Source organism: Phlebotomus papatasi, chromosome 3 (assembly GCF_024763615.1).
Source record: "Phlebotomus papatasi isolate M1 chromosome 3, Ppap_2.1, whole genome shotgun sequence".
In the NCBI taxonomy this organism is placed as follows: Eukaryota; Metazoa; Arthropoda; class Insecta; order Diptera; family Psychodidae; genus Phlebotomus; species Phlebotomus papatasi.
The window spans coordinates 6666957-6686111 of NC_077224.1; the positions used below are offsets into that span (position 1 = coordinate 6666957).

The window sequence follows — 19155 nt, forward strand, 5'->3', positions numbered from 1 at the left end:
AACCTAACTTAAAATCAGTGATTTGAAATCAACGGTCGATAAATTGTGGACTATAGAGCGATGACCTATAGCGAGACTCTACTGTATTTGACAGTTTGAAATTTTGATCTTGATTTTATTCTCAGAATTGAGGCCATTGTTTGTGATTATGATCACTTCACGAGAATTTTTTTCAATCAATTCAATTTATATATTTCTCCTCAATTAATGCTTGGTTGCGTCTGCTGCCGACTTACCACGACCGATCTCATCAGGTAAACTGCAGAAATTCTGAATCATAGATCGTATATGCCAGGATTTATGCAGTTTTACAATTTCAATCAGTTAGTTAAGAGCGCTGTCGTTGCGTAAGGAAAGGGCAACAGGAGCAAGCATATTGAGGGATTAGTGCCAGTTTGGCCAAAAAAAGGCACGTGTTGCTGACACTTGGATACATTCATTTATCAGATAATTTTTTCTGTTCTTTTACTAGCATTGGTTCGTAAACGTTCGTAAACACACAGAAAAATGTTTGCAATACAGTGCTGTCTCGTTATATGCACAGTTTGGGTACTTTTTTTGACAGTTCTCTCTCTGAATATGCACAACTTTTTTTGAAATTCCCAACGGTTTTTTTCTTTCTTTTAAAACATTATTATTTTTTTATTGTTCTAGAATTCCCCGTGTTATTTTAACTATAATAAGAGACAGAAAAAATAAAATTAAGATAATTAAAAACGAGAAAAATTAGTTACCAAGAAAATAATTTTCTTTATTACTTTGTCAAAATGTAAACAAATTGATTTTGAATGCAACCGACACAAAAGCTGTGCATATAGAGAGTGTGCATATAAAGAAACAGAACTGTATTTTTGTAATTTGTTCGTTAAGTTTTGACAAACAAAAATATACGAACAAGTGTTTGTAAAAGTACAAAGAATACTCGTCAAATGATCAGATTACGAACAATATGTTTGTGAAAAAGTACAAACTTTTACGAACTTCTCAGTGAGTTATACGATTTATTAGCGTTTTATAAGTCTTCAATTTTTGCTAGTCGTTTTTGGAGAATTCCTTTAAGAAAGCAAATGCGAATGCCCCAGGTACAAATCTATTTTAGATAACCAGAACATTTCGTTTCAGTGAGAGAGAAGAATAGAGAGAGAAATGGGATGATTAAATTATTTTGGCATTCCCTGTACAATTCATCCTTTCGGAAATGAGATTTGGGGGAAGTTTGTGTGAAGTTTTCTATTATTATCAATAACATTTGATATTCCCCTTAAGGGTTATTTCTTGGTTAATATGCGTATATACAAGCAACATTTTTGGGTTGTTGTTTGTGTGTTTCTCAGGTTGGTGCTGCAAAAGTTCACGGAGATAATGGTGGGTCATGAGGTGTACTCGAGGCGTAAGGTGTTGGCTGGTATTGTGATGACATGTGGTCCGGATCTCAATCAAGCAAAGGTGATTTCAGTGTCGACAGGAACAAAGTGTGTCAATGGTGAATACATAAGCGTATCTGGCTCAGCAGTGAATGATTGTCATGCAGAGATTGTATCACGTCGATGTCTTGTTGATTATCTCTATGGTCAGTTGATGATGCATTTGAACGATGAGACAGCGTCTGATTCAATATTTGTGCGACCAACAAAACATGGTGAATTGTATCAATTGAAGGATAATGTTCAATTTCATTTGTACATAAATACGGCCCCATGTGGTGATGCTAGGATATTTAGTCCTCATGAAGAAGATGCCACTCTTGGTATCGATAAGCATCCAAATCGCAAGGCACGCGGGCAATTGCGTACAAAAATTGAATCTGGTGAGGGTACAATTCCCGTGAAGAATAGCGATGGTATCCAGACATGGGATGGTGTACTGCAGGGCCAGCGCCTTCTCACCATGTCATGCTCGGATAAGATAGCAAAGTGGAATGTGTTGGGTGTTCAAGGTGCACTGCTGGCTTCAATAATCCAACCAATCTATTTAACATCAATCGTATTGGGTAGTTTATTGCATCCAGCACATATGTATCGAGCTGTATGTGGGCGCATTGAGAATTCAATTCAAAATTTACCACCACCATATCAGCTCAATCGGCCCAAATTGGCACTTGTAACATCATCCGAAATGCGAAATCCCATCAAGGCGCCCAATTTCAGTATTAATTGGACATTTGGCAATGCAGAAGTGGAAATTATTAATTCTATCACGGGAAAGACCATTCACAATAAAATATCACGGATCACCAAACAAAGCTTCTTTGCCAGATATGCTAAATTGATATCACAATTGCCACTTATTGAGAAACGCGCTACCATTGATTGTGATTATGGCGAGATGAAGGCATCAGTTCGAGAGTATCAGGTAAATATTGCACAATTTTTATTTTTCTCATTTTATTGCCATATTTTCAGCTGAAACATTATCATTTTTCTTTCTTCTAAAATGCTATTATTTGAGTAATTGGATTTTAAACGGTTGAAAAAATACAAATTCACATTTGCAACTCTATTGCGAAATTTTCATTTTAATTCCCCCTTCTAAACCAAAGTCAAGGTTTGGGGATACTGGGGCAAAAAGTAACAAATCGAAAAATTCAAAATTCAATATCTTCCAAGGTAAAAAAGATAGCGGCTCAAATTTTTTTTCTATAGATAGTCTCCGTAGACCTTCTTCAATGTCGTAAGTTTCTTAGTTAGAATTCGAACAAGAAATTTATAAAATAAAAAATATCGAAATTTTTAGCCCTATTTTTGAAATATTTTCCTTGCAGAGGACAACAATTATTACCTACTTATTTTCCAAAATTGATACACTGGTGAATATTTTCTAAATAATTTGGATTCTTTGAATACGAATCCGCTATCTATTTTAGAATTTCACAAAAGTTCTTTTCTCCAGAAATTCTTTGATTAAAAATGGCCACTTGGGGTAAAAAGTAACAAAAAGCGAAAAGAAACGTCATTATCATGTCTCGCCGCTTGTAGTTTGCATTGGTCAAACGGTTTGCAGTCTTTTGTGTGTGTTTTTTTTTTCTAAAATAGCTTGAAAAGCGCTTTTCTCGTTTGCTCACTTTTCTCGCAGAGAAAACGGTGTTTTACAAAGTTATAGATATAGATGAATAAATTTTCTATGAAAATATGTCCTCTCGGTTTTTTTTCAAATTTACGGAAACCCGTAATGAAGCGAATCAAAATATGGTAATACCCCATGTCTGGTACTATTTGCCCCAGCATTTTTGAGAATAGTCACAAAATTACCTTTTAGAAATTGGCTCGATAAACGTATTTCCTTACAAAATAGAGGAATATTACTTTCACAGAGTTGTAGAGCGGTAAATTTCCTATAAAACTGCGCTAATTAGAAATTTTTGAAGCACTCGAGTTGCTTGTAAAAATATAAAATATCCGTTTTGTGACTTTTTGCCCCAGTCTCCCCTAATAATTCAGTGTGAAATTGGCAAATGCATATCAAATTTATTGGGTTTTAGTCAGCCATTCAAAATACAAAAGAATTAAAAAAAAAAGAAATTTCGTTCAATTTAAAAATCTGAATTTTGCAAGTTTATTTCGAAATTTTTGTTTATATCCCTGTTTTTTTTTTTAAATTACATCTTCAAAAAGGGGTGGCAAAGCGTCCCAGTTTTATATACTTCAGAAGTACTTTCGCATCATTTACCATTTACCGGTTCTCAACCAATTTGAACTGATTCACAAATCTCACAAAAGATCCCCCAAAATAGTTTTAAAAGTAATAGGACTGATTTTCAGATAAAATTTTTTTATCGGTTATGAACCGGTTCAGAACCGATTAGAACCGGTCCAGTTTTATAGGAAATTCCAAGACCTTTCCAACGAGCCCAAACATGACTCCATTCGCTTAATAAATGCGCTCTCTAGTGTCTTTTTAACATTTGACCTTGAAAAATCGTTATTAGGAATGATTCAACGCTATTTTCATTTAAAGGCGAAATGTCCGCCTGGGTAATCTCTAAAACATACAAAAATGAACAAATATGGTTTTGGATGGTAAAGGAAGGAGTGGGGGGAAAATGAAGGGCATGTTAACGATCCTTGGGTCGACTTATGGGGGGGGGGGTTCCCCCTTAAGGCCCAAATAGATCCAGGCTGATCCTCGAAAATATTTAGGCTGTAAAATTTGACAGTAAAGATTTATCCCAAACTGTCATATACTGAGGGCTTTGGAACATTAATTAGAAGCCCATTGCATAAATTTCCTTTACCTGATCCTTTACTATCGCATTTTATAGGCTAAATATTCTCGAGGATCGGCCTGAGTCTATTTAGGCCCTTAGGTCCCAAGTCGCTATCTCTTACCGTTTGGCCTCTAGAGCTGGCGACAGCTGCACGGACAGACGGACAAACAGCGTGACGACATTTCTCAGAAATCGTCTAAAACGTGAAGATTTGTAGACAATAGTGGTCGCCGGGGGGATGGAAGGTGAAAATTTGGGGGATAAAAAAATCGAGGGATTATAATACTGCTCTCTTCGTGGAGTTCGAGCAGTAAAAAGGAAGGCAAAGCGTCCCATGCTTTGCGAAGTGCCCGATTGACTCCGTTCAGTAATAACAAGAACCTTTTGAAGAGACAAAACCGCTCCAAAGCCACGCTAAACCTTTTCGAAAATTCGAAAAAATGCAAGTTCACGTACTCGCCGCTTTAGCGCTGATTGTTCTGCAATTTCGAATTTCGATATACTTGACACTTCAATCGTCAACAATGCCAATAACAGTATATGTAAACCTTTGCTGCAAAAAGTGATTTTTGTGTAGTTTTGTGAAATTTCAGGATGGCAGAACGTTCGAATCGCAATTTCATTAAAATCAATGTATATATCATTTAATTTAAACTTTCGCACTTCCAACGGATTTTTTACGTAAGTTCTCTCTGATATACCTTCGAATCGGTAAAGGAAAAACCTCAATCGGAGAGAGCTCTCAAATCGGGAAGATTATTACTGAACGAAAGGATTCTGTATCTCAACAAAACTTTCGCATTTTTCATCGTTTACCGTTTAACATTTTTTATAAGTGTAAAAATATATCAACATTTTTTAATGTTAATTTTACATCTTTTTAAGAGTAAAATAAATATGAAAAAGGGTAACTTTAACCCCTAATACACCTAAAAAGCATAATATTTACAACGATTTCGGATCAATACTGCAGGGTAAAATTAACATTTCTGGAATGTTATTTTAAATTTTTCGGATTTCTCTCAGTGAACCGATGCATAAATCACTCAAAAAATCGTCCAAAATAGCTGAGGAGTAAAAAAATTGATTTCCGGGTAAAAAGTAGTAATCGGTTCATTACCGGCTCAGAACCGATTGGATCAAGTTCAGTCTTGTCAGAATTTCTCCAAGACCTTTCCAACGAGCTCAAACTCTCAGTAGAGTTCGAACAGTGAAATATTTTATGATCAAATAAAAAAAAATTACGTAAGAACAGCATTTTTCCATATTGTGAATTCTAATACTTAATTTTAGTAACTTTCTGGATTGATTTTTAGAATATCAAGTGAATCAATTTTATTAGTAACCTGGGGGGTTACTTTTAGCACCTATCACGATTAATTTTAGTAAATACTCCTATTTGACCATTCTCTATAGACAGCATACCGCAGCATAAATCCTATAACAATACAGGTAATAAAAATCGTGATTATAATATCCCTCAAGTTGATAAATAATTTCAGGGGAAATTCCAAGTTCATTTTTGAGAGGAAAAGAAAAAAAAATGAAAGAGAAAATCTGCTAAATGGTTTCCAGCGTCATCTACCGACAGTGTTTAGTTTTGCCATCATCCGCCGCGAGCGCTAAACAGTGCCATTTTCGTGTATTTGCTTAGCACTTTTTGTTCGAGAGCTGCTGACTGGCCAGCAGACTGATTCAGCAAAAAATGCTGAAAATGCTATTTTTTCTGCTAACTGTGCTCGCGGAGCTGTTATAATTGGTTTCGAACCTGTAATGAACCGGTTCATAACCGATAACTAATTTTTATTCGAAATTCAATTATATTACTTCTAACACTAAGAAAAAACCTAAAAAGTTAAAACAACTCTATGGCAGAGTTGAATTAACTTTACGAATATCGATGTAATTGGTACTCTTTTTCGTTGTTAATTTTAGTAAATAGAGTTGAAACAATTCTTCGTGCGAGTTGAATTAATTCGTCGGATATCTATGTAATTATCACTCTTTTTCGATGTAAAATTTCATCTCGACTGAAGTATATGCTTAAGTGTTTGCGTTTTAAGAACATACTTCACTCAAGAAGATTTTCGTGTGACAAAGTTCATATGGAACATCAACTAGAAATATGCCTAACAGTGTTTCATGAGGACATGTGCGTGCATCATACGTGATATTTCGCTCGGAATACAGGGAACTTGAGGAAAAAAAATATTAATAAAGAAAATGATAAAATAAAAAAAAACATAAAATTGCGCAAAACATATTCATTTTGGGGTTTGAAAGAGTTATTTTAACTCTTAAAAAGAGTTATTTACACTCTTTTGTCATGTAAATTTTAGAAAAAAAAAGTTAAAACAACTCGTCCGAAAATTACACCTAAATAAAAGAAAAATCCAAGCGCCTGGCAATTTGGCCTTTTTATATAGAGCTATTTGAAGCCAATTCCTAAATTGATCTCGGACTCAGCTCACAGTGCTCCAAGGAAAAAATTTATTTAAACAAAAATTTAGTATATTATTTATCCCTCCATACGGAAAGGTAACTTATAATACGGAAAAACTTCTCACTTTTTAAATATTTAGCATAACGATCACGAGTGCAGAAAAATTCCCATACGCATTTGTATGTGAAATTAAGAAATTGGCTTCAACTTTGAAGGCCACTCGCCGGGGACTAGGTAAAATCAACTCTAAAATATAGTTAATCGAAAATCACAACGAAAAAGAGTCAATTCAACATCGATTCGAGTAATTTTTACTCAATTATTTCTCTGAGTGAAGGTACTTTGAGGAATTTTATGAGTGATTTACAAAATCGATTCAAATCGGTTTTGAACCGGTAATGAACCGATGAGTAATTTTGTTCGAAAATCAATTTTATTACCCTTAAAATTATTTTGTGAGATCTTTCTAGTGATTTACAAATCGGTTTAAATCGGTTGAGAACCGGTAAACGGTAAATAATGTGAAAGTACTTTTGAGGGATAGCTAAAGTACTTTTCTGGGACGCTTTGCGCTTTGAAAATATGGCAATAAAGGCTCCTCAATTCTGCGTTAAAAGCTTATTTAAATATTTTTAAAACTTTATTTTAGGTTTTTTTGTGAAAAGATTGGTCTCAGAATTGAGGAGTAGATTTTGATATTTTGATTTTAGATTTTATATTGTGCATTTGTTGTTATTTTGAACTTGGTATATGTGTGTGTGTGTGGTTGCAGGTTGCAAAGCAGGAACTATTCACAGCATTTAAACGTGAAGATCTCGGTCACTGGCTAAAGAAACCCATCGAACAAAATCAATTTAGCCTTCCACAATGACTAGATTATACGATAAAAAATAATAAGGAGGATGAGGGAAAAGATAAAGTAATTTTAATGGCTCAATATCTTCACATTACACAATTATTAGCTTGTACAATAGACCTTCAATTAGTTGAATTTTATTTGCTAAAGCTCTTCTCCAACATACTACTATTACTAAAATTTTACAGTAACCTCATTCATCTGTTACATGTCACTGCAATGGGAGTAACACATGAAATAGTTTGCTCAGTAGATATTTCTCTGGAATAGAAATCACCTATTGGACTATTTCATAAAATAACCACTGATAAAGGCACCAATAAAAGATACACAGCACAATATTACAAAGCAATCATGATGAGTATAAAATTGGTCATTTTTTCTCAATTATGTCATTTGCAATTATAATAGTTTCACTTTTCTAATTTTTCTTTTCTAAATTTATTTATTATTTTTTCTTTTTTAAATGAGAAATTGTCTTGCTTTACACCGTGTTCTCTATCACAAATTGATTTATAGAAAATAATGAGAATTGCATGAAAGAGGTTGTTACTAAGTTAAATAAATAAATTGTTTTTTTATTTTTCAATTTAGTATATTTAATAAATGAAAAAAAAAACAAGGCTTAATATTTTGAATCTTTAAAACTCAGAAGATTTTTTAGGGGGCTTTATAGATGAAAAAAAAACAAGTGCGCTGTAAGATTTTTAAAAGAGAAAAAAAGTGCAAAATATTCTTCATTAGATTGTGAAAAGTGACTTATAGCCATAAGTTTATAAGTAGTTGAGTAAGTCAATTGTATTTGTAAATAATAAGTTTTGTCAAAACTACAAAGAAGCTTTTTTGTTTTTTGTTTTTTCTTTTTTTTGCCTTTATTACCCCTTTTTCTCTCTCTCAATAGGTTGTAATATTTATATTTCACGAAAGAAAAATTATAAATAAATCTCTTAGAATTCAAAACAATAATAAGAAATTCTTGTGCTTTATAAATAAATTAATAATGAAAAATAATAGTGTATTTGAATATTTAAAAAACAAAAATATTTCATATTGAAATGCTTCTTAAAACAGAACTCGAAAAGAATTAAAAAAAAAGAACTTTAGGATAGTTTGCTTACTATTATTATTTTTTTCTTTTCTTTTTAAGAATAATCCTTCAAAGAAGCAAAAAATTATCAGTTTTTTTTTAATAAATTGATTTTTAATTTAGAGAAAAAAAAAAGAATTATGAGTATGAAGGAAAAAATTCACCAATTTTATACACTGTGATATTGTGCGAAATTTTAAGTTTAATTTCTACTTTCATAAATTAATAAAAAAATAAATAATTAATAGCTGCTATGAAGTAAAAAAAAATAGTCAATTTGAGGACTTCCATTCAAGAAATTCTCTGAGCAAAATCAATTCTTGTGACAGAAAATTAACAAATAAACAGTTTAAAAAAACGAGAAGCATAATGAAATTTTGTGAATCATAATAAACTTTTCTTTAGAAACTTATCGTAATTGTTAAAATGAGAATTTTTTGAAATAATGTAGTTTTCAGGACATTTACAATGAATAATTAAATAAACTGAAAAGAAAAAACATAGAAATTTAATAAAATATCCTCATAATAAAATGATATCTTTCCAGAAAAAAAATTAAACATAGCATTAAATTGAAAAATAAAATAGACGAAATACAAATTTACTACAATTCATTGATATTTCTTTACTTCGAAAGAAATTTAAAAAAAAAATCTTCTAAAAACATCCTATAAACTTACAAGGAAAGTAAACATTAAAAAGTTCTCTCAGTAGAAGATTTGAAAATATATTTAAAACAAAAAAAAAATACTTTAAAGTAGTTCTTGTAAAATTCTTAAATAATAAAAAAAATTAATATTTAATAGTTTTCAATCTTCTAAAATCTTTCAAAACAAGAAAAAAAAGAGAAAATAAACTCGAATGTCGACTATAGAGTGAGATATTAAAAAAAAAACTTAAAGTTAAGATGCCCAAAGAAAAAAAAAAAGTTGAAAAAAAACTGATATATAGAACTTGAATTGCAAATTCAGCGTAGTGAGAGTTTGAAAATCATTGAAAAAAAAATTAGACTACTATTGGATCACATAATCAATTTAAATTATTCTTAGAAAATACGAATGCAGAAAAAAAAAGTTCTAATACCTTAGAGAAGACTCAATTCTTAATAATAAACTTAATAAAATTACATTACAGTATCTTCAAAATATGTTTTCTGGCTTTTATTTTAAGCTCCTATTCCAGCAGATTTTTTTTCACTAATAAAAACACAAACAACTGAAAGGATTTTCTTTTGTATTTTGTTAAAAAACGGAATTGAGGCTGAAGGTTTTTTTGTCGTTCTTGAGTGTCTTCAATTTCCAAACTGCAAGCCAGGACAATGGATTTTTAAGAGTGAAGGATAACACTCGAGGATTCCATGCGGAAGGTAAACAAATATGTACACTGAGTAAAAAGGGGGTGAGATTAACTTTTTTTTCTCATAAAAATATATCAAAATTTTTTAGTATTAATTTTACACTTTTATGGGTAAAATTAACATGAACTTTAACTTTAACCCCTAATGTAACCATGTTACCATGTTACTTTAACCCCCATGTTACTTTAACATGGTAACTAATGTTACCATGTAACTTTAACCCCTAATACACCAAAAAAGTATAATATTTACACCGATTTCGGATCAATAATGTAGGGTAAAATTAACATTTCCGGAATGTTATTTTAACTTTTTCGGATTTCTCCCATTGTAGGTAATCCACTTTTATCTCTCTTCAAAATTTCACTTTATTTTGAACACATGTTTCTATCTGGATAATTTTTCTGGGCCCGTATCCACCACTTTGTAAGAGAAGATTTTACGCGAGCTTGTCTCCGTGACGTTTTCTCCTATTTTTCCCACCTGCCTTCTCTCCGTATCCACGAATATCGGAGAGAATCAGGTGAGATTTTCGTGTGGAACTTTTTGTGGAAAACGTTTTTTCACATTCCGCGCGTTGTTTTTGATCACAAAAAAAAACTGAATACTGAAGTAATTATAAACTAAATGAATGAATAAACAATTAAATAACATTGTTATAAGCTTTGATTTATTCATCGCGACTCCTCTTAACACTTAAATGACTACACTGGAATTTTTTCCAAATTTCTCTTAATATTTTACTACAGTAAAAAAAAACTTTTTAAAAAAATCCTTTGCATTTATACTAATTCAATTATAAATACCTATTTATACGTATAAAGATTTTCTCATTTTCTTGTGGTTTTGTATAAATTTTCTGAAAATTGTCAAACAATGCTAAAGTGAATTTTCAGAGATTTTTGTAACAAAAAGCCAATTACCATTTAATTTTTCTTTTTTTTAAAGTAATTTGACAAGGATTATCTTCAATATTTTCTCATTTTCTTGTATTTTTTTTTGTGATTTTTCAAACCAATTTTCAAGCGACAAGGCATATTAAGTGTTATGAAGGTTACGAGTTTTCGCCAAGGAAAGTTTTCTTAGTGGCTAATTAGGTTTTGTTTTCGGATTTGACGAGTATTTTTGTAACGAGAACCTCGACAAATATTCATGATAGTTTCGCAATTTCGCTATTTCAATGACAGTTTGAGATTTTTTTGATTTTTCGATTATTACAGAATTATTTCAGAATTCGGTTTTATCTCTATAAGAACACATATAAGAACTATAGTCAATTTGAGAAAAATAGAAAGATCGTTGAAAATTTGAAATTTATAGGATACTGATATACATAGGGGGAGGTGGGGCTATTTTGAGATGTGGGGCTAGATTGTTATACGACTTTTTCGCCTATTTCTGGATGAAGCTGGTCCTTATAATAATTTTATTTAAATCTACAATTATTTTGTCTATCCAAATTACATCATGTTAAAATCCAGTTTCCATTAAAAATATACAAAAAAGTCGTATAACAATGTAGCCCCACAGCTCAAAGTAGCTCCACTTCCCCCTACAATCACTCGAGAGTAAAATTCAAAATTTATATATTTTTTTCTCGGAAAATTCTAGACATTATCCGTTTTATTTTCTATCTTACGTGGAGTATTTGAAGGAATTTTCTCCAATAAAAACTTTATTAACTTAAAGAAAAGAGTTTCAAATATTGTAATTAGTTTTTCAATAGAGAAGTAACAATTTTTTTTTAGATTGTATGTCGAATAAAAAAGGATAATATAGATGCAAATTTCAAGAATCTCATTCAATATATTATTTCCTAATTTAAGGAGGAACACGTACATATAAAAAATAAAAAAAATATTTGTTAAAATATTTGTTTTGTTGACTCTCGAGATCTAACAATTTAAACTTACTAAAAAAGACCTTTTTCCTGATAAGCTCCCTATAAAGTATGCGATCTTTTTTGTCTGGTTTTAGGTAAAACAACAATTAAGAGTTTTAAAGAGTTCACGGCCAAGTAAACTGCTAAAAATCTGTTCAATTTCGTATTTATTAAGAATATAAATAGGTTAATCAAAGATCTAATCATTAAATGGTTACAACCGTTTTCTTATTCACGAGAGCTGAAACAAAATAAAACTAAAATAATAAACAATTTGGAAAATGATCGGTATTAAACTCAAAAAAATTACACAATAAAAACAGATTATAAAAAATGTTCGAAATGCGTGCCCAGTTTATTAACAAAAAAAACTTAATTGAAATTTATTATTAATATACGGAAATTGTATATTAATTGAAATAATCATTTAAAAACCATTTAAAACGAAAAAAACGCGATATTTTGATTTATTTGATTATTTTTTATGTAAATTAATCAAACTCTGACCGGGAATACCACTCGAGAATTCTCTCAGGTTTTTTCATGAGAAAATTTCCAATCGAAAATTTCATGGATACCAAATAGACGAGTTCCACACGGAGAGCTGGCTTTTCCCACAAAATCAAACTCTCACATCTGAAGGATACGGGCCCCAGGGTGATGAAATATGTCTACCCAGCAAGCACAGTTAGCTAAAAAAGAGATAGAGTTTTCAGCATATTTTTACTGAAAATGCTGCCTTTTTTTAGCTAATTATGCTCGTTTGGTAAGGACGAATGTTCAGCTGGACTACCTCCAAAATCGAAAATGTACGAAATTACCTAGGCCAGTTTTGAGAAAAGTAAAAAAAAATCATGTTTTGGAGGGTATGGCAGGCGTGAGAGGTGATTTAGGTAAGTCAGTTCGCTAGTCAATGTTGACTTGTGGGGACTGGGGGTCATCAAATACCGAAAGTCAATATTGCTCACCTTTTGAAAGTAAGGAAGAGCATCCCTCGTGGTGGCAGCCAAAACTGGATGACGTGAAACTCTCTTAATCATTTGAGAAGGGGCGTCGTGCGTTCGAGAGACAACATTCAGCGAAGGGGATTCTTTGAATGATGTGATCCAAATCACCTCCACCTCGTGTCTTTGTCCGTTGTCCTCCGCCTCATATGGGGTAGATGTAGCTTCATTTTCGAATCTTACGAGGAATTACTTCTTTATTTGTTTTCGAGTGATTCGTGGTAACTAATCCAATCCTGACTTCCTTCATAAAATTCATAAAAAGGCTCAATTTCTTATTAATCCTTTGGAATGACATCAAAAATTTAACCAATATGATTTCTCACCACAATCAAATCCATATTACACAATATTGTTTTTAACATTATTATTTAATTAAAGAATGTAGAGACAAAATATAACGCCAAATCTTTTGAAAATCTATTTCTTTGATAAAGTGCATTTTGCAAAAAAAAAGATTGGAGGGAGAAGGATAATTCAAATAGTCAGTGGCAGGAGCAATTTGCTCAGTGGAATTTAAATACCCAAAAAAAAGAATATTCTTATTGTTTATGAAATTTATTATTCAATATTTATTATTATTACAATAAATCATAATTACATTGTATGCCATTTTCCATTCGCTCTAAAATTCTTTTAATATACAAATTACTCTTTTATCATAATATTCTGTTCTATTCTATAAGTTATTTAGCATTTCATCTATTAACGTTTGAGTAAAAGAAAAAAAAAATGAGGGGATGACAAAAAATACTTTGTTTTTTTTTTATAAATCCTACAATCTAGTTTTTCTCAGTAATACCATACTAAAAGAGTACAGAACTGCATTTTTATTCCATCATTTTATATTACCTATTGAAGCATACGTTATATTTCTTCATAAGTTTCTCTCACTAACTTATTTTGAGCATCTTGGAATAGAAATGGTGAAAACTTCACGACTGAACATTTTGGGAATGGAAAGAAAATTTTAAAAAAAAATGCGCCACAAGTAGCTCTTTGCAATCCGAAAAAGGCAACACTTAAGCAGAATATATCAAATATTTCAATCAACGAGAATACAGGTAAGATTTTTTTTTCTTTAAATATTTTGTAAACTTGTCAAGAACACCGAATTTTTTTTTCGCAAAGTATTTTAGTGTAATTCATAGTAAAACAAAAATAAAATATTAATATATCTGAGGTAAAAATGCAATAATTCCTTGTAGTTTCGTTACTATAAAAACTATATGGGAATATCTATACTTTTTCATAACCTCTCTTAAATTTGCTATATTTTGCAGAAAGTCATTTGACATTTCTCCTGTCTGTAAATGATTTTAGGCCACACCCTCTTGAACTTCTGTCATATTTTTGATTTTTCCTTAACTGTTCACGTTACCAAAATTGAATGGACCATTCAAAAATAATGAATATAATGTTTAAAGTGTTCATACCAAAAATAAATAATGTGAAAATTTATTTAAAGGAATAATGAATATAGGGGAAAGTGGGGCACCTTTGAAAGTGGAGTACCTTTGAAATTGGGATTTTTCTCCCATGTTTAAGTGGAATTGAGCCATATAATAATGTAATTTAGCTTCTCAATCTGTTTTTGCAGCTATGTCATATTACAATAAGGCTCAATTTTATTTACAAATAGGTGAAAAATCCCAATTTCAAAGGTTACCCCACTTTCAAAGGAGCCGCACTTCCCCCTACTGAACTTAATATTTTTTCCGTAAAACTTTGTACATTTTGTGTAAGTCGTAGCAAGCTGAACTTCGTACCAATTTGACAAGTACCAAATTTTAAATTTGACCATTAATACACTGAGAAAAAAATGGGATATGAAGAGGGAATTACTTAGTTTTCAACAGAAATAAAGGTAATTTTCGATGAAAACGCATCTCCAGAGCTTATTGAATCCTCTATTGACTTACAGGAACTTAATAGGACTTGTGCTGTAATAAAATTATAGCATTTTATCGATTTTTTGTGGTTCAGTACAGATTAGCCAGCTGTCAAATTGGTACGAACTTCAGCTTTTTTCAATGAAATTTGGTATCAGCAAAAAGCTGAAGTTTGTACCAAATTTTTGAGAGCTTCTATTTTAATTAATTCACAATTAGGGTAGAGTAAGCCCTTTTCGCCACCTTAAGGTTTTGTACCCTTGTAATTCTTACAATTTTTGTCGAAATAAAAAGAAATTTTCTGTACAAGTGCTTTGAAGCATTGTCTCTCTAATGAACCAGGAGACTTTCCGGGAATTTTTGGGCATCTAGTTGAAAAAATACATTTCCTGCAACAATGCATGTTTCAGTACTTTTCGCCACTTTGTAAACACTTTTTCGCCACTGTGTAAGCACTTTTTCACCTCTTGTTTTCAAGTGATTTTTAAGAAACAGCAGCTTTCGAAAACCCGCAAAATTACATTGCACAGTACTTTTCTTATTTAACACCTATATTAGACAATTATTAGAGTATTTCGAATGATTTTTTGCATATTTTTTGTTTGCGACAAAAATCAATTGACAATTACGTCTGTTTCCAACTAAATTCCGCGAGGTGCGCCACTTGTAAAATGCTTGGAAAAATGAGTGGCGAAAAGTACTTACACAACCGAAAAAAGTAAGCCCTATTTCACCACATCCGTATTTCTTTATTTTTTTGGAAAACATTATTAAATAATTATATTAGAGCGAAGCTTAGTTAATAACAAAGTGACTTTCAGTGAAAAAATATCAAACACTGTACTGCAAAAACATAAAATATTGCAAGACAATTTGTCTGAGCGTTGACAAGTTTATTAAGAACTCCATATTTTTTTGGTGACTGTTCACCTTGTCGACAATTTCTTCAATTGACTTGCAAATAATCTAGTCGGTGGAGCACCAGTTATGGTTTTTTGATCCGTTGGACTAGAGGTTACGAAGTAATAGTCATTTCGTAGTTCCGTGAGCTCATAATTCCCTGAAAATTGATTTTATTTGTAGGTGGCGAAAAAGTGCTTACTGGCGAAAAAGTACTGACTCTACCCTATTCACTGCGGGATATTACTGGGGTGGCCAGGAAGACGCTAAACTACCCCATGAGATATTGGGGAAGAGGAATCCTGGCCACATTCACTTGAAAATCCGTAAATAAATTTGGTACCAAAAAAGCTGAAGTTCGTACCAATTTGACAGCTGGCTAATTTGTACTGAGCCACAAATTTAAAAAAAAAATGCGATATTTTCACTATAGCACAAGTTTTATTAAGTTTCTGGGAGTCAATACAGGATTCACTGAGGCTCTGAGGATGGAATTTGTGTGTAATTTCCACTAAAACCACTTTGTTTTCATTTTAATTTGCACTACGTTTTTTTCTTAGTGTACCTTCCGAAATTTGGTACTGTCAAATTGGTACATAGTTCAGGCATGCGAAATGTCTAATTCATTGACTACGAAAAAAATTGGTGGCGCTGTTTTCAATAAGAAGTCACATGATGTCAAAATATGGCGAAAATCCATTGAAAAATGTCTTTGTTTTGCATACTTTTAGTTTTTTCGCTATTTTTAATTATTCTTTGTAAAAACTGTAGTGATTTTTTGAAAAATATAGTCTTTATATATCTCTTAAGTAATTAAAATAATCGAAAGTGGTGCAAAGTTAATTTCGAGGGTGGAAAAAAGGGTGTTTACATCCTCCCCAGAAAGTGTTTACTTCTACCCCAGGTATTTTGTGAAAAGAGAAAAATGCACAGTGACACAAATTTTATTGTTATGGAAAACTCAATTCTTTTCCAGCATCCGTATTACCCTCGATGACTTGCCTATACCCAAGGGTAAAACATGAGTTAAGAAATATTTTCCAAAAAATCACTGTATGCTTGGAAAATCACCTCAAATTCGCATCTATTGAAAATGGTTACATGTGCCCCAGTCTCCCCTATCAAAATCGGAAAAATGAAGTTACGATAAATGCTGAATTAACTGACGACTTCTCTTTCCGGCTTTTCTTATTATTAATATCAGGGGGTGACATTAGCTCTAAAAAATGTGACCGATTTTAGTGTAAATTTTTCCCTGTTTTCGTACACATTTCACGGGATATCTCCAAAACTACGTAGGTTGCCAATTTGGGGTTTTCGGTTGCCTATTCTATATTAAATTGGCCCTTGTTTTTGTATTACTATTATTTGCTAATTCATTCTACACTGACAGAAAACAGCTAATAAACCTAAAAGTTTTTTCGGCTCGCTTGAAACATATGGGAAACATAGGAAATGTTGTGCCCCTGATTAATATTAATCTTAAATGTGACACTACGGTCAGGGTTTATGCCGTTCACCTGATGAGATCGATCGTGTTAAGTCAGCGGCAGACGCAACCAAGCATTAATTCAGAAAAAATATAAAAATTGAATTGAATTGAACTGAGTTTTCTCATTAATTTCCCATATTTTATTCCTTGATGTCTTCAAGGGGCGTGGCCTAAAATTATTCTTGCGTGAAATCCACTTCGAAGGAAGGTTCAAATACTACTTCCTTGCAAAATATAAAATTTTCCTGCCAAGTTACGGCAAAGTATAAAAATCCCAGCCTGTATAATAGAGTAATAAATATTCTCTTCACGAAGGTATTAGTACTTTTGCGTTTTCCTTATTTACTTTTTCGTTTTGACTCTATAATTTTTTTTTTGATTATAGTGTTTTACATTTGGTAGCATTTCTTTTTGTTACAATGTTGTTAATGTTACTTTTATTAATATTCAAAAATGTGACAAGAAAATAAAAAAAAATGTAATTTAGGTAGGAAATTTTTGTAAGACGGCGATGGCCGCAATAAATAAAAATCCTTTAATAAATTAAATGTAATTTTTCTGCAAATCATTTCATTTTTCAAATCTGTTTTACGCGAATTTTATTTATTATTTATTGTTGATTTTATGAATGTTGTTTCCTTTTCTTAATGAGCTCTATCAAAATGGTATTCAAGTTTTCTTTTGTCTTTTTTTTTCTTTAATTCTGTATTAAATTGTTATGGAAGTGTAAATAGTGTAAAATTGTTTATTCTTTTTATATTCCTATGATTCTATTTAAAAACATTGATAGTGGCTACAACTTTGATATAGTAATATTTTTTTTATCTTCATAAATTCCCTTTTTTTCTATTCAAACAAATATCATGAAGCACTGGATTAAGTTGTTAATACAATTTTTCTTTTTGTTTTCTTTTTAATTATATTTACATTATACTTTCTTTTTAAAACACTTTGTGCGATAATAGCAAAATTTAAATGGGATATTTTTTTAGTCATTGCCGTTTTGCCGAGAAAAAAAAACGCTAAAAATATGTTGGCAAAAAAAAATGTTGAATAGTTCGGAAGTTGAAACGCCACAAAAGTTATTTTAAATATTTCTTAATAATTAACTGGGAGAAAAAAATAATATACATTTCGTAATTTATTTTTAAATAACAAAAGAGTAATGTTTCTTTTTATCCTTAAAAAAATATACAAGTACAAAAAATACGCCAGGTATGCTCAATATTTGAAAATGGCCCGGCAAGCAATATATATATGTATGTAGATGCAGAAATAAATGCACAGATGCGCAGTCGGAGTCAAAAGGGCGAGACCTTTGGTCATCGCGTTTCTAAGAATCATCCTTCACTCCGACAAATAATAAAATTCAATGTTATTATTTGACAAAAAAAATATCTCTCGTTTGCAATATATCTTCAATGCTATTTACAATTGAAAAAAAAATTCCCAAACATTATTTTATGGAGGCAGTAATAGAAAATATGCGCAAAGCACAGAAAACTCTCTCTCTCTCTTTACTACAAATATATTAATCATATTTTATATATCTTTTAAGAAAATGACTAAACCGCCTCTCTCGAGGTTTGTCATCCAATCGATGTGAATTGCATTTAGGAAAAGTATATAAATCAAATAATTTAATTACCAAGTTGTCTATTATAGAAACTTCCTTTTTGTTTCACCTTCCTCTTGGTGCCATGTTGCATCATTTACGCTGAAGTCTCATTAGGCTCCATCCAACCCTCGCTGTCCTCATCACTTTCCGATGTCTCCGACTCTGAAAGCTCAATAGCCACCCTCCTGGCCAGAATTGATGCAACATCATGGAAAGCCGTCGAACGCTCATTCTCCTTCGCTTCGGACTTTTCCACTTTCCTCAGTTTGATTCCTGCAGAATAATTTACGGAAATTGAAATTACCAAGTTCCTCTTCCTCTGAACCAAAGTAAAAGAAGTCACTTGAACAGAGTGAATCAATTGAATGAGCACTGAAGAAAAAAAGAAGTTGTATATTTAAGGGAGTAACCGGAGTAACT

The 19155-nt window shown here is 31.6% G+C and overlaps 2 protein-coding genes across 4 annotated transcripts in view; one reads left to right on the top strand and one right to left on the bottom strand.

Annotated features, from left to right (window-relative positions):
* The window catches only part of LOC129806573 (double-stranded RNA-specific editase Adar), a 36198-nt gene extending 26463 nt beyond the window's left edge, over positions 1-9735 (top strand). For both annotated transcript variants that reach the window (XM_055855258.1, XM_055855259.1), the window contains exons 7-8: positions 1335-2352; positions 7420-9735. In XM_055855258.1, the coding sequence (XP_055711233.1) occupies positions 1335-2352; positions 7420-7518 (1117 nt within the window). In that variant the 3' untranslated portion in view covers positions 7519-9735. The remainder of the gene's footprint in view (positions 1-1334; positions 2353-7419) is intronic.
* Positions 9736-18245: 8510 nt separating this feature from the next.
* LOC129806575 (actin-binding protein WASF3) overlaps positions 18246-19155 on the bottom strand; it is a 27806-nt gene continuing 26896 nt past the window's right edge. For both annotated transcript variants that reach the window (XM_055855264.1, XM_055855263.1), the window contains exon 6: positions 18246-19008. In XM_055855264.1, coding sequence (XP_055711239.1) covers positions 18830-19008 — 179 coding nt within the window. In that variant the 3' untranslated portion in view covers positions 18246-18829. The remainder of the gene's footprint in view (positions 19009-19155) is intronic.